At 36.2% G+C, this 14,007-nt stretch overlaps 1 protein-coding gene across 2 annotated transcripts in view; it reads left to right on the top strand.

Moving 5' to 3' along the window:
• The window catches only part of LOC149202818 (zinc finger protein CONSTANS-LIKE 14-like), a 65,354-nt gene extending 54,996 nt beyond the window's left edge, over positions 1 to 10,358 (top strand). For both annotated transcript variants that reach the window (XM_089403267.1, XM_089403266.1), the window contains 2 exons: positions 9,172 to 9,518; positions 9,640 to 10,358. In XM_089403267.1, the coding sequence (XP_089259393.1) occupies positions 9,172 to 9,518; positions 9,640 to 9,763 (471 nt within the window). In that variant the 3' untranslated portion in view covers positions 9,764 to 10,358. The remainder of the gene's footprint in view (positions 1 to 9,171; positions 9,519 to 9,639) is intronic.
• Positions 10,359 to 14,007: the final 3,649 nt, after the last annotated feature.

The following is a 14,007-nucleotide window of genomic DNA, read 5'->3' as shown; positions in this document are numbered from 1 at the left end:
AGAATAGAAGCAAAATGCCTTCTATTTATAGAGAATTTCCTTCAAGTGGAAAATAACGCCTAGTTGGCTTGATCTTTATCAAAATTATTTCAAACATTGATAAGTCCTTGATCAACTTGTAATTTTTGTTGTCGAAAATATTTATTTTTGAGGAATTTTCGAATTTCTCATAAAATCCACTTTTTATTAATTCAAAATAATTATTTTGAATTAATTTCCTCAAAAATTTGATTTTGATTTAACCACCAAGGTCCAAGGTTCCAAATTCTCTTGAAATTTCCAATATTCCCTTGGTGGGTGACTTCCAAAAATTAACTTTTTTTAAACCTATGAATTTTTCTACTTGGAGAAATTAATTTCTCTAACATTTTAATTTGGACTCTAAATTAAATAATTTTTTGACTTAGGATTTAAGTTTTTTTGCCAAAAAAATTAATTAATTGACACGAGGGGATTAATTATTTTTCCACCCTCAAATATTTTAGCCATGGTGTATAAATATGAGGGACCATGCACTAAAATATTTTTACATAAGATATTACAATAATTTAACCCTCAAATGGGGAATACCCGTTTGTTATAAACTCTCATAATATTTACCCAACTCTGCGACACAATATGATCTAGCAGACCAAGTGATTTGTAATAAAATAATTTAGTCAAATAGCTTAAATTATTTCCAAATCACTTTTACAATAGACTCGACTAAAATGCTAGGACTCACCTAAGACTTTGTCAATAAATTCCACCCTAATTTTGGGGTTATGACCGGAGGGAAAAACTTTGCCGACCATCCATGTTTAGAAACAGATAATCAGTGAGATGAAAAACTTCCTAGGATGAAACTCGTCGCCAAAATCATAGGCTTACCTAGGTTGTTACATAATTAAACGGTCGTACTAGCATCATTTACATTACAAATTAGCAAAATGGGTTTACAATGACATGATAAGCTGTTGACTGATAGTTATGATCTTTTAAAAAAAATTGGCACAATTGCTTCCTTGGAACTGTGACAAAATGTGTGCAACACACCTCTTTGATTCATCCACTAAGGGATAACTTGAAATTGTACAAGAAGGGTAGACTTGGTGTTGATGCCAACCTGTTGTTTGGCTAGATAGCTCGATGAATAGTTTGCTTTATAGGATGAAGAAACCTTAGCCCTTATAGATCATGCAAGAAAGGAAAGCATCATGCATTAGCATATGATGTTGAGAATGAGGATGAGCATCCACCTTGGAAGAAGACAAAGGAATCCAAGCTTGAAGAGATAGCAGATGGACTTAGTTGAATTCTGCAAGGAGGCAAGGATCAAGGAGTGGACAATTTCGTACAACTCTCAATTGTTTAATCAAAAGATAAGTAATTCATATCTTTCTCCCTTTATTATAGTTCTTTTTCCTTGTTGAACCTCTTGTCTTTGTATTTTTTACTTGGTTATAATTGTTTCTTCCATGGCCTCCTAAATGAGGTTTGTAAGTACATTATGAAGGTTTCCAAGGCGATGATTTTGGCAGCAGATGGCAACATTAGGAAGAATAAAGCAAGGCTTGTGACAAGAGGATTCTCCCAGTAAGAGGGAGTGGACTACAAGGATATTTTTGCTCCAATCTCTTATTGATAGGCCTAAGGGATCGAACATAAACTCAACAAGAGTGATTGGTGTTTGAAAGGAAGAAATTCTACAGATTGTTAGGAAATCCAGGATCGTGCCGGATGACAGGAAAAGCTTCCAGTGTTGAGGGAGCAGACTGTCAGGGAGAATGGAAGGAGCAACTTTGCTAGAGGATGTCATGACTTGAGATTGTCAAGATGTTCATAGATAAAAGGTCTCTAGGATCAGTATGCCTTCTTTGAGGAGACCGTGTCGAATAGCAGAAGGACTTGCTTAAATGATAGAGGGAGCAACAATAGCAGAAGGACTTGCTTACGTGACAGAGGGAGCAACAACAAGAAAAGGACTTGCTTACATGACAGAGGGAGTAGCTACAATAGAAGGACTTGCGTACGTGATAGAGGGAGCAATAGTGGTAGGAGGATTTGCTTTCATGATAGAGGGAGCAACCAAGACTACCATATGAAGACTTGCTTCAGTGTCAGAGGAAGGGTTTTGGCCAAATACACTATTTCTTGGGATTGGAGATTCAAATTTGGTGGATCTCATAATGTACATGCAACTTTGACGTACTTGGTTAACACCAGGCCTGATATTTTCTTTGTAGCGAACACCCTGAGCTAGTATATAGTTTTGAGCCAAGGCAGACACATTGGGTTGTATCAAAGCATGGTTGAGGTACCTGCGTTGTACAGTTGGATATGGTTTGAGTTATGGCTCAGATGGTGAAGCACGAATGCAGGGACATACGGATTCAGATTGGGCCAAGAGTGCAGAATACAAAAAGAGCATGTTAGGATGTTTCTTTAGCTTGGGATCGATTATGATATCTTGGTTTAGCAGGATGCATAATTTTGCCACACTCAGTACAACAAAGACAAAGTATATCACAACCAGTGTCGCTAGTTGTGAAGCAGTGAACTTCAGAAGCTTCTTGCAGGACTCTTTTGATCAGGTCACTTCATTCGAGACATGGTGCAGAGAGGAGCAGTGGAGCTCCAGTGCATATCCACAGGTGAGTAGATTGTCGACATTCTCACCAAGTTTCTGTCTAGATTGAAGTTTGCATACTTCAGAGACAAGCTTGGCGTGATGCAAAATGTATCCCTCGTTGAAAGGAGGGTTGATGTCTTTGCAGGGTTAGAACAAACCATCTCCTGAAGCCATAAAAGACTTTGGCTGGGTCGTAAAGGACTTTGACTAGGGGAGATGGATACATTTTCCTAAGAAGCCAGAAGGACTTGGCTAGGTCATAAAGGACTTCGACTAGAAGGGTGAATGGCCCAAGGCAATTATAGGGGCAAATTACAGGATTGGACAAATCTTCTCCTAAGAAGCCATAATGAGATAGATGTAATTTGCTTGAAAAGCCATAAAGGAATTTCGTTGGGTGAGTGGTCCAAGGGCATATTCCCTCCTGAAAAGCTAGAAGGACTCGGCTGCCAGGAGGACTTGGTTGCGTCATAAAGGATTTTGACCCGAGGAGATTGATACATTTACTTAAGGAGCCACAAAGGACTTTGGCCAGAGGTAAAAGGACTTGGATACTCACACTCCCTACTCCAGGATGGAGTGATCTATAGATGTGCATGTGAGGAGTTACATTGCCCATTCCAAGATGGAGTTATCTATAGACATGCATCAACTTGGAAAGCTCATGAACTTTTCTTTTGAAGTAGAAATTGTAGCTAAGGGGAAATGTGTTGCAACCAAGGAGAATACCTCCCTTGCTAAGAGCGAGTGTTGATTTTTTTTGTAGCATCAAGGGGTATTCCCACATGCCAAGAGGCCTCCTAAGTCGGCCTAGAAGATTTATGAAAATAACAATAAAAACTCAATTTTTATTGGGCTTCATGTAGGCTCAAAATGGACAAGTTGGCCCAGCTCATGAAGGGACGTGTCCCTTGTGGTAAATGCACCCATTCGACTTACTTATATATATATATATATATATATCATCTTCATTTTGATCAATCATAATCATCATCTCTCTTCTATAATAGGCACTTGTGGGAGTAGATAGAGGATGAATTTGATTGAAGTTTGGACTTGGATTTTGGCACAAATTTCTAGACAATTTGGAATTGTAAACCTTGCTGAAGAATAATTTCTCGTGGAGAAAAATTGTTGGGTTTTCTCCCAAGTTTGGGTTTTCCAGGGTAAATTTGTTGTCTTTATTATGCATGGTTGTCTCTTTATGATCGTACTCTTTTCATTGCATTACTATTGAAACCTTTGTGTATAATTGCTCAATAATATTAGTGGCATAAGATAAATTATATGAAGATTATTAGGTAGTAATTATCAGATTAGAAGATTGGTTTCTACTATGCATATTGTAGAATAATTCAACAATATATTCATCAAGAAGTGATTGTTGATTTCCCCTCGGGCCTTTGCACAATCTCCCACACATCATTCTTCATGATGGTGTTATACTACTCCACTATGGCATCCCTCCAAACCCACTGTTGTTGGTCTACTGTCTCCTAAAAAATGGAAGGCTTGAACTCATTGATGCTACTCATCAAGGCCATGTAGCTAGAAAATCTCCTTGGTGGTCTACTCTCCTTGAAGGTGTTTCTAAAGCTTCCACATGCTCCTCAACATCTCTCAAGTTCTATTCGGCCCATCTCGCCCTCCTCCTGACAGAGCTTGAAGGAACCTCTCACGCCTCCTCCTAATCATAAGACTAAGTCCCAACTGCTGGTGCTGCTAGCCCTTGCTCAGCCTTCAGAGCTTCTTGCTCCCAATCCTGTGCCATTGTTGGATTTGTACCATGTGACCTCCTAAAGGTCACATCCTCCTCGTATTTGACATCCCTGCTTATAATAGTCTTCCCCTGTGTTGGAATGTAGACCTTGTAGGCTTTTGAAGTCTCGTTGTGTCCAACAAATATGCTCTTCTTTGGTAAGGGCTCCAATGTTGTCCTCTTCTCTAAAGGTATGTGGACATAAACTAGACTATTGAAAATGCAAAAGTGGATCACCTCTGGTTTTACTCTTGTGAAAGCCTTCTTAGGAGTCTTGTCCTCCAAAATCTTACGAGGACACTTGTTCTGCAAATAGACAACTGTGTTGCATGCCTTTGCCCACAAAAACATAGGTAGATCCTAATCATGGATCATGGCCTTGGTTGGCTAGATGATGGCCCTATTTTTCCTCTTAGACACTCCATTTTGTTGCGGATTATATGGCACTGTCAGCGCCTTCCTAATCCTTTGCTTCCTTGCAAAAATTCTTGAAATCATTGGAGGTGTACTTGCCCCTATTATTCAACCTCGAGATCTTTATCTTCCTCCCTGTTTGGTTTTCCACAAGAGCCTTAAACTTTTGAAACCAATTGATGTCTCCACGAAGTATATCTAAGTTCTCCTAGAGAAATCGTCAATGAATATCACAGAATAGCGATACCTCGTCATAGATTCCATTAACATAGGACCACACACCTTAGAATGTATCAGATCCAACGCACCCTTGTACCTTCTTTTCCTGCTTGGAAAAAGTAACCCTAGCATACTTTTCAAGTGCACATCCCTTGCATGCTCTCTCTTGCTCTATGCTGAACTCCAAAAGATTAGTGACCATCTCTTGTAATATTGGTAAAGCTCTATAGTGTGGGTGGCCCATTCTCTTGTGCCACAACTCGCACAGGTTGTCATTGTCATGCATTAGGGCTTGTACTGGTTGCCCTCGCAACAAGTAAAAATCACTGTCCTTTAGCTTAGGTCAGATTCCCTTAGCCTGACAAGTACCTGTCCAACCATCAATCTAAGATACATTGTGCATGGAGCTATGTTTTATTCTATGAGACGTGCACAATACTTGTTGGTGTACAAGTGAAGAAGCGCTTTAGTGCTTGACTCGTTCTAAGGGAATTTGTTAGTTGAAGATAATGAGCGACTAGGGAGCTGCTATGCTTTGGTCCACACATCCTCTTAAAAAATTTACATTGCACATGTTTCTCTTTCACACATGGATCATATCATCTAGAAGGGCATAGAAGCAGAAAAATCTTCATTTACTATTTACAATTATATTTTTTTCCTAAAGTATGTCGTTGGATGGAGTTGATATCTTAATTAGCTTCTTACTACGTTTAGCAAGTAGGTTGTTGGGGATCTTATTTTTATTGTATTTCTTGGAGAGAAAACTGAATCTAGGAAAACAAATCATGTTATTATTGTATGATGAATCAGAGCTCACATCTATCCAAGAATTTGCTCACTTCATTTGCAAAATGGAATAGATTGGTGGGAGAATAAAAAGAAAAACAGTTGTCTCAATTATATTTGTGTTTTAAGTTTATTTTGGCTAATTTTTGAAGGTTTCATTGTAAAGATCTAGCAAAAGGGATTTGCTTGTCACAATTGAAAACTTGAAGGTTGGTTGAGAAAACTAGCAAGGAGCCACAAGAGGAGCAAAGTGCTACAGTGGAGGAGCTTCATAAGGTACATGTTTCCTTATAATCTTTAGTTTTCTATACCTAGACTAGAGTATTGAGTTTGGCAAAGCTTCATTTGCTTTGTAATTCGTACATTGTTCTACTGAAGGAACTGGTAGCACATTCCTATCACCATCTAGATCTTGGAACACCAAGACTCTCATGAGGGAATTTGATAGGCACATGTTAGGATTACCCATAATCCCATGTAACCCCATATCCAAAGTAAGTTGGGCTCTGGTTTCCTTTCACTTATCACCCCAAGCCCATCACGTTTTCATTCTTTCAGCAAATCTTGTTACTAGGTTTTCTTTACTCCACTCCCACTGCTCGAAGTAAGCCTACTTAACCCATAGGGAAACCCCCCTTGACTAGGAAACCTTTTCCTCAGTTTGAAGTGCAGGGGATAGTTAGTGAGGTGACACTGGCCAACCTCCCAAGTTACACAAAGCTAGCACCCATCTTTGGGACTTTAAGTTTTGGCGCTGGTTTGTGTGGTAACAGATTCAAAAGAAGATTTTTTGGGTTGCAACCTGTACATGAAAAACAAGGATGGTGATCTGGTGATTTTGGTGATGTATATAGATGATATCATCATCACGGGAGTGAGCTCGAAGCAATTATGAAGCTAAAATCTGAATAATGTTCCACTTTTGACATGACGAACTTAGGCCTTCTACATTATTGTTTAGGTGTAGAAGTTTGACAGACTATGGTTTTGCTTCACAGACTGAATATGCAAAACCTGTTAGACAGGTTCAGAATGGCTGATTGTAAAAGTATTGACACATATGGAAAAAGAGATAAAACACTTGGCCCATTTAGATTTAAAAAAAAAAATGAGCTATTTTATAGGAAACTAGTGGGGCGTTTGATTTATCTCACAGCGACCAAGCTTGAACTTAGTTTTGCAGAAAAGTATATATCCAGGATTATGACAAATATCAGGGCATAACATTACAGAGCAATAAAAAGGGTTTTGATATATTTCAAAGGTACAAGAGATTTTGGAATATTATGAGGCAAAAATGAAGAATTTCAGTGGGCTGGCTATTCAGATTCTGATCAGACAGCAATAAAAGGGGCATGTGAGGGGGTTTGGCTTACGAGAATACCTGCAGATTTAATGATTGAACAACATGGGCCAACAGTGTTTTTTTATGATAATCAAGGTGTTCTAAAATTGGCAAAGAATCTAATATTCTTGATTGCACCAAACATATTGATGTACGTTGTCATTTTATTGGGAAATTTGTAGAAGATGGATAAGTTGAACTACAATGTTGTACCGCACAAGAGAAAAGTGCAAACATTTTCACTAAGCCACTTAGTTCAAATGAGTTCGCTAAATTTAGTGCCAAGCTTGGTGTATTTTGCAGCATGACTATTTAGGGGGGATGTTGGTGTAACTACTAGCTAGTACTATTAATTAATGATCATTTAGTACACTAGTTTTTAGGTTAACTTATGATGATGCATTTTTTTTTTGCTCTGTTATCTATAAGAATCAGTAACTTGGCTGGTCTTGTACTTGCGTGACACGGGGTCGATTCCATCCGTTACAACTATAACCTCTAGGTGCCTACACATGCCTTTTCCGTAGGCACAGGTGAATCAGAGGGATTTGAACTTCGAACCTCCTTGAGCACATAAGACTTCATTTTCATGGCCATCGCCAATTGAGCTGCCCACTGGGGATCATGATGCAATTTTTTTTATTAAAGTACTCTAATAATTAAAAGAAAAACAAAGAAACAAAAGGAAGTATATTCTCTCTCTCATCTCTTAGTATGTAAAAGAAACTTTTGGTGCATGAAATAATATATGAAGTATATCTTTTCTCTCTTGTCTGTTTCTTTTGTAAACCTCATAAAGCTGCCACACAAAACTCTGAACCAACTATTGTTTGATTGCTTGACAGCATTTCACATTGACATTTTGTGGTTGCTTCTGCTATGTTCCTTGTAAAATCATTGGCTATATGAACCGCAGCATTTTAATAGTTCCATCTGATTTGTAGACAGGGACCATAGGATGTTAAAGGACCCTCATCCATGCTTTCATGAGTTCATTGCTCCTTGTGACCTTTGGGGTTTGTTGTGCTTATTTTGACTATTTGGAGTTATTGTTGACATTCATTATTTCCTTACAGAGTCAATAAAACTTATCACGTGATGAATCTGGTCTAAGTTTATAAAACATCTCCAAACTTGCTCACAGACAAAACGTAGTTGGACCACTAATATAAGCAAAGGAGGCATGGCAAATCTTTTTAATGTATAAGTTAAGCTTTCTATCATCCATAAAAATTTAGCATATTCAACACCTTGTAGATTGCTTGGATCACTTGGCTCCATCTACCGAGTTGGAGGATTGCTCCAGCTCTTTAGCTCTTCTGGGAATAAAGGAGCAGAACTATGCAAATTCTGAATGTTTAACCTTGCTTGTAAAGCTGCCAAAGGGTGTTGCTTTTCTATAGGCTTTAGCATCACAGTATATAATAGTGATTAAAAGATTGCCTTAGCATGAAGGGTGAACAGAATTCACCTGGGGATTTGATGGTACAAAGCATTTTAGGGTCAGTTTTAATTAATTTGCACTCTGTTATAAGTCAGGAAAATAGATCAATTTGGTCTTTGGACCTTTGGTTAAATAAAGTATCTTTTTTTTGCTTTTTATTATTTAAATTAAGTGTTATTAGTGTAACCTGTCATGATTTATTCTATTTCAGAGAGAATAACTAAGCCTTTACCCACTGCAGCTGATTTTTGTAAATGTCCATTCGACTGTTAAAAGGTAGGTTGTTTCAATTTTGCAGAAATTCTCCTAATTGCAGATTAGTTGATTCAATGAACCCAATTCCACAATCTTGATTTGTCTGCATCAGCAAGACGTGAAGTACCAGTCCTGTTTGTTGTAATAACTTTGATGATATTTTTAGTTGAAATTGACAACCATTGATTTTTGCATGTATGTTTGTTGGTGTTTCCTAGATATGTTAGCAAATAAAATTTTCTCACAACTGGCTGTTTTGTTTGAATGTTGAAATACTTTTGGCCTTCACCCTTTGCAAGCTGTGATAATCCTATAGTCTTGTGGTTCTCTTGCAGGCTTGCGCCATACAGCCAACTGGGAAATGGCCTAGCAATCTTCCGGGCTCAGTTGGTCAAGTTCCTGGATCACCTCGTGTTCCAATAGAAACTGCTTGTTTGGGAAGATCTGCAGGGGAATTGAATGGAAATGATGCAAAACCCCCTACAAAGGTAGATGACTCAGGTTTGGCATCAACTTCAGCAAAGCTTGGAAAAGACACTATTAGCCCTGATTGCGATCGCAATGTCTCCTCATTGTTCAAGGGGGATCCTGGACGAAACACAACCAAGCTTGACAATGAAGCATTAGCCCAAGCACGAGGCAATGCAATGTTGAGGTACAAGGAAAAGAAAAAGACAAGAAGGTAATGTTTTTGAATGTCCTTTAAATTGTCTTGGATGTATTTGTTTTGTATATAATGGAGATTTCCTTCATAATTTATCTCTTGACAAGCCCAAATAATAAGGGAGAGGTTATGCACACAGATATGAGAAGCACATTCGTTATGAATCTCGCAAAGCTCGAGCCGATGTAAGGAAGCGTGTGAAAGGTCGCTTTGTAAAAGCAGACAAAGAATGTGATCAAGATGCCCTTGGAAGTAGCAATTAAAGATTTACCTCTGTAGTGGGAAATGTTCAACCTGCAAATTATTTTGAATATTTTCAGATTTGGATTGCCTTTAACATCAAGGGAAATGTTCTTTGAAAACAACATACCTTGTTTGTTTGGCAGAATGTGTGCATAATGCTAAACAGGAAATGATGCTGTGAAGGACAGTAAGTTGAATCTGGTCCATAATTGGTGGCCAGGGCAGCGTTTGATGTAACCAATCTAGGCCCATCCATTTCATCACTCAGGGTTGTCTGTTATCTTTGTATTGTAATAAGTCGTCAATATAACTTTCCTGATGAATGAAGTCATGACATTTTGGTTTTTCATCGCAGTTCAATGCATTCTTCCTGTGTCTTTCTGAAGATGTCAAAACCAAAGTGTAGACATACAACATATTTGAGGTCACCAGCCCCACATGAAGGTATTGGGAATGATATTACAGTGCATTCCCATTATATTTGTGGGGCAAATTGATCTTGTATGTTATTAATTTGATACAGTGAATTTATATATCATTTGTGTAGTTGTAAAGGGTGAAGACGTCTGTCTTTGAGCCCTTATGTTCAATGTATACTGCATGGTTGATCAACAATGTTATTTTGGGGTAATTTTGCTTTGACAAGTCCAAAATCTCACAGGTTTAGTACTAGCTTGAAGATATAAGAAATGAAAAATAAGCTCGTTCTACATTTCAGGCAGGAAGGATATGATGAGTTCTCTTCTAGGCTACAATGTATGAGTGCAATAATGCAACTACCAAAGTAGGGTTGTATATTTGCATAAAGAACTATTTATACAAGTCGTAGGAATCATATTGTCCACAATGAGTTCAAATTTGCTAGTTTGCATACAGATAAGCCCATGTACTGAAGAGGTGATGTCTATCGATAAGGCTATCTTGCAGAAGTCTGTTTAAAATCTAGGTTGCAGAATTTTAGAAAATAATTTGTATTGACAGCTACATTGATGATGCATTTTCTGTTTGACCATCTGTTTTTCTTGGAAATACACACAATTAGAATTTGTTCCGTGTTGTGTAATAGTTTTGACAGGTCTTTTGTCTACATGATTTGGCACATCATCAAATGGAATAAAAATGGAACAATCATCTTGGTTGTGGATAGAGCAGAGCATAGATTTTTAGTACGTCTAAAAATGGGGCCTTTCTTTTGTTAGCATGCTTCTATGTGGTGCATATAATTGACACAAATTGTGAAGGAAATCTACTTGAACTAGCCTTCTTGCAAGTTTTATCTGTATGCTTCTATGTGATGCATAGAATTGACACAAATTATGAAGGAAATTGATTTAAATAGTCTTCTTGCAAGTTTATCTGTATGCTTTTATGTGATGCATAGTATTGACACAAATTATGAAGGAAATTTATTTGAGCTAGTCTTCTTGAAATTTAAGTTGGCTTTGGTGCATGGAGTTCAAGAAAGATGGCATGCAAGTTGATTTTGTCTGTTGTTTTGGGTTATTTGGAACAGTAAATGTAGTTTGCACATTTTTATATGGTTAGGCTTGAGTTATGACTGAAAGTGGTTTTTCTTGTATTGTTACTCATTTAGAAATGCTGCATGGGATTTATTGGTAAATATGCATATTTTAGAATTCATTTTCATGTTATTTTCTTCATTGATGGTTATAATAATCTTACCAAAATTGTTATTTCAACAATTGAGCAATCTTGTTGGAGTGTTTGAGGTTAGTAACTAGTACTACATGCAGCGATATCTTTATGTAGTCAGGTGAAGTTTTCTGTAACCTAAGGAAGCATGATGTGTGCAATTGTGGAGATTGATAGTGCCAAATATATGAGATTCTAGGCTATATTTAAGATGGGAGCTATATGCAAAGACAAATAGATTGTTGCTTGACAGTACTGCCCAGCAAAAATGGTGTAGCGTTAAGAAGCGCTCTAGTGTGGTTTCTAGTTTGAAAATCATAATTTTAGCGAAAATTCTCTAATTTGAAAGTATTTTTTTTTTTATCCAAGTTATATGAAAGTGTGTTCTATGGACGACATTAAATATATCTAGAGATGTCAAATGGGTTGGCTAATTCATGACAAATCTCTGTTTTCCTAATAAACTGATAGCTAAAAGATTAGCGTAATATATGGATATATTTAATAGAGACAACCAAATAACTTTCATCCAAAGAGGAAAGATCCAACACTTTAGCAAAAGCATTCTTTCATTTCATCATAATGGAATGGAGAAAACTTGTGATAGATTATAATGGGATTTTCCTATAATTCTAATATAATCTTTAATAAATCATGGGGTCTCATACACCATGAATGTGGTTGTAAAAGTAAGTGGTATTCTAACTATACTCTGCCTCCTTTGTATGTTTACAGTTAGGTAGAAATGTGCGGGACAGCATTATGGCTGGAGGGGTACTAGAACTAGGAGTATTTAAAGCTTAACTATTAATAATTATCCTTTGTATGTTTACAGTTAGGTAGAAATGTGCGGGACAGCATTATGGCTGGAGGGGTACTAGAACTAGGAGTATTTAAAGCTTGACTATTAATAATTATATTTTTAGGAGTATTTAAAGTTTAACTATTAATAATTATACTTTTATACCATATGGTAGAGTTAACATGGTGTGAGTCTCTCTATATATTTAATTTCTCTTTTATCTATTTGGAGATCTAATAAGGATGACATAATAGCTCTAATGTAGTTGTAAAAGTGGCATTCTAACAATACTCTACATATACACCAGGACAACTGGCATTCTAACAATACTCTACATATACAAAAGGACTGTGGGATGGTTGTCTCCTTTCTATGTCTACATTTTGGGTAGAAATGTGGGGTACAACATTGTTAAAAGGGTTACTAAAAATAGGATTATTTAAAGTTTAACTATTAATAATTATTTGTTTATAATACAATCTAAAATTAACATAGTGTGAGTTAGAATATCTCTCTATATCTATTAGGAGTTCTAATAAGCATGATATAATATAATGTCTATAGAGTGAGTAATGGTTGCTTAAAAGTATATACTTGCAGCTCTAGACATGTGCATGGAATTCAGTGGAGGTTCATGTGTGTTAAGTGGTTAGGGTTGAGTTACATGAGTTAGACTTTGGCACTCAATGTGCATTCAGACACATATTAGGGTGATATTGAAATTTATGTATTGTGCCTTGTATGGTTACATATATTTGAGTAAATATACCATTATTCAACATGTGATGTAAGTACAAGTATATACCTTGTGTTAGATAACAAACACAACACAACAATAGTAAAAATTGCAAAGCCATAATTAAGAGAGTGAAGCATTTAGATTGAAAACTTTATACTCTTGAACAATTCTTTTGTGTGGGTATGTCTAGTGAGTAATTGTATTTACATAATGAAAAATTGATTATATAGTCAAGCTAAGTTAAATATGATGACACTTTATTAATTTGAGTAATTTAATTAATTTAGAAGTATAGTTAATTATAATAATATATGATAATTATATGTCAATTGGTTTTAGCTTAGGGGGTCGGGAGAAATATTGTTATCCTCCTCACTTGGGTTCAATTCCTACATGTGATATGTTGAACTCATAATGAGTATTTCTTGTAATAGCTTCGAATTTTATTGTTTGGGCAATCATTCGAGGATTGAAACATGCGTACTCATATGGAATATAAAGATATTTCTCATGGAAAAAGAAATGATAATTATAATAATTTAACTTTAAATACCTTTTGTCTTGGAATCCAAAGTTTGGACAAAAGATATTTCTCATGGAAAAAGAAATGATAATTACAATAATTTAACTCTAAATACCTTTCTTTGATGGTCAAATGGAAACCAAATAGTTGTATTGGAATCCAAACTTCCGACAAAATTCATTGAAGACATTTGTATATCTCAGATTTGTTCAAAATATTAGATTTCAAGGTTGTCACCAACCATTTTGACTACCATTTTTTTAAATAAAAACGAAAATTTATGTTGCCTGAAAAATTTAAGCCTATTTGTGGTAGATATTTATTAAAACATTTGTTTCCTCATATGAGATATACAAATATTTCTCATGGAAAAAAGAACATATAATTATAATAATTTAACTCTAAATACTTTTCTTTGATGGTCAAATGGAAACCAAATATTTGTCATTAAATCCAATCTTTGGAAAAAGTCATTGAAGATATTTGCATTCATCTCAAATTCATTCACAAGATTAGATTTCAAAGTTGTCACCAATCATTTGTTTGA

This window comes from Pinus tabuliformis, chromosome 2_1 (assembly GCF_031772625.1).
Source record: "Pinus tabuliformis cultivar Carrire ecotype Pingquan chromosome 2_1, CPIR1, whole genome shotgun sequence".
Taxonomy (NCBI): domain Eukaryota; kingdom Viridiplantae; phylum Streptophyta; class Pinopsida; order Pinales; family Pinaceae; genus Pinus; species Pinus tabuliformis.
Note: the sequence above shows the minus strand (reverse complement) of the source record. Positions and strands in the feature narration are given on the sequence as shown.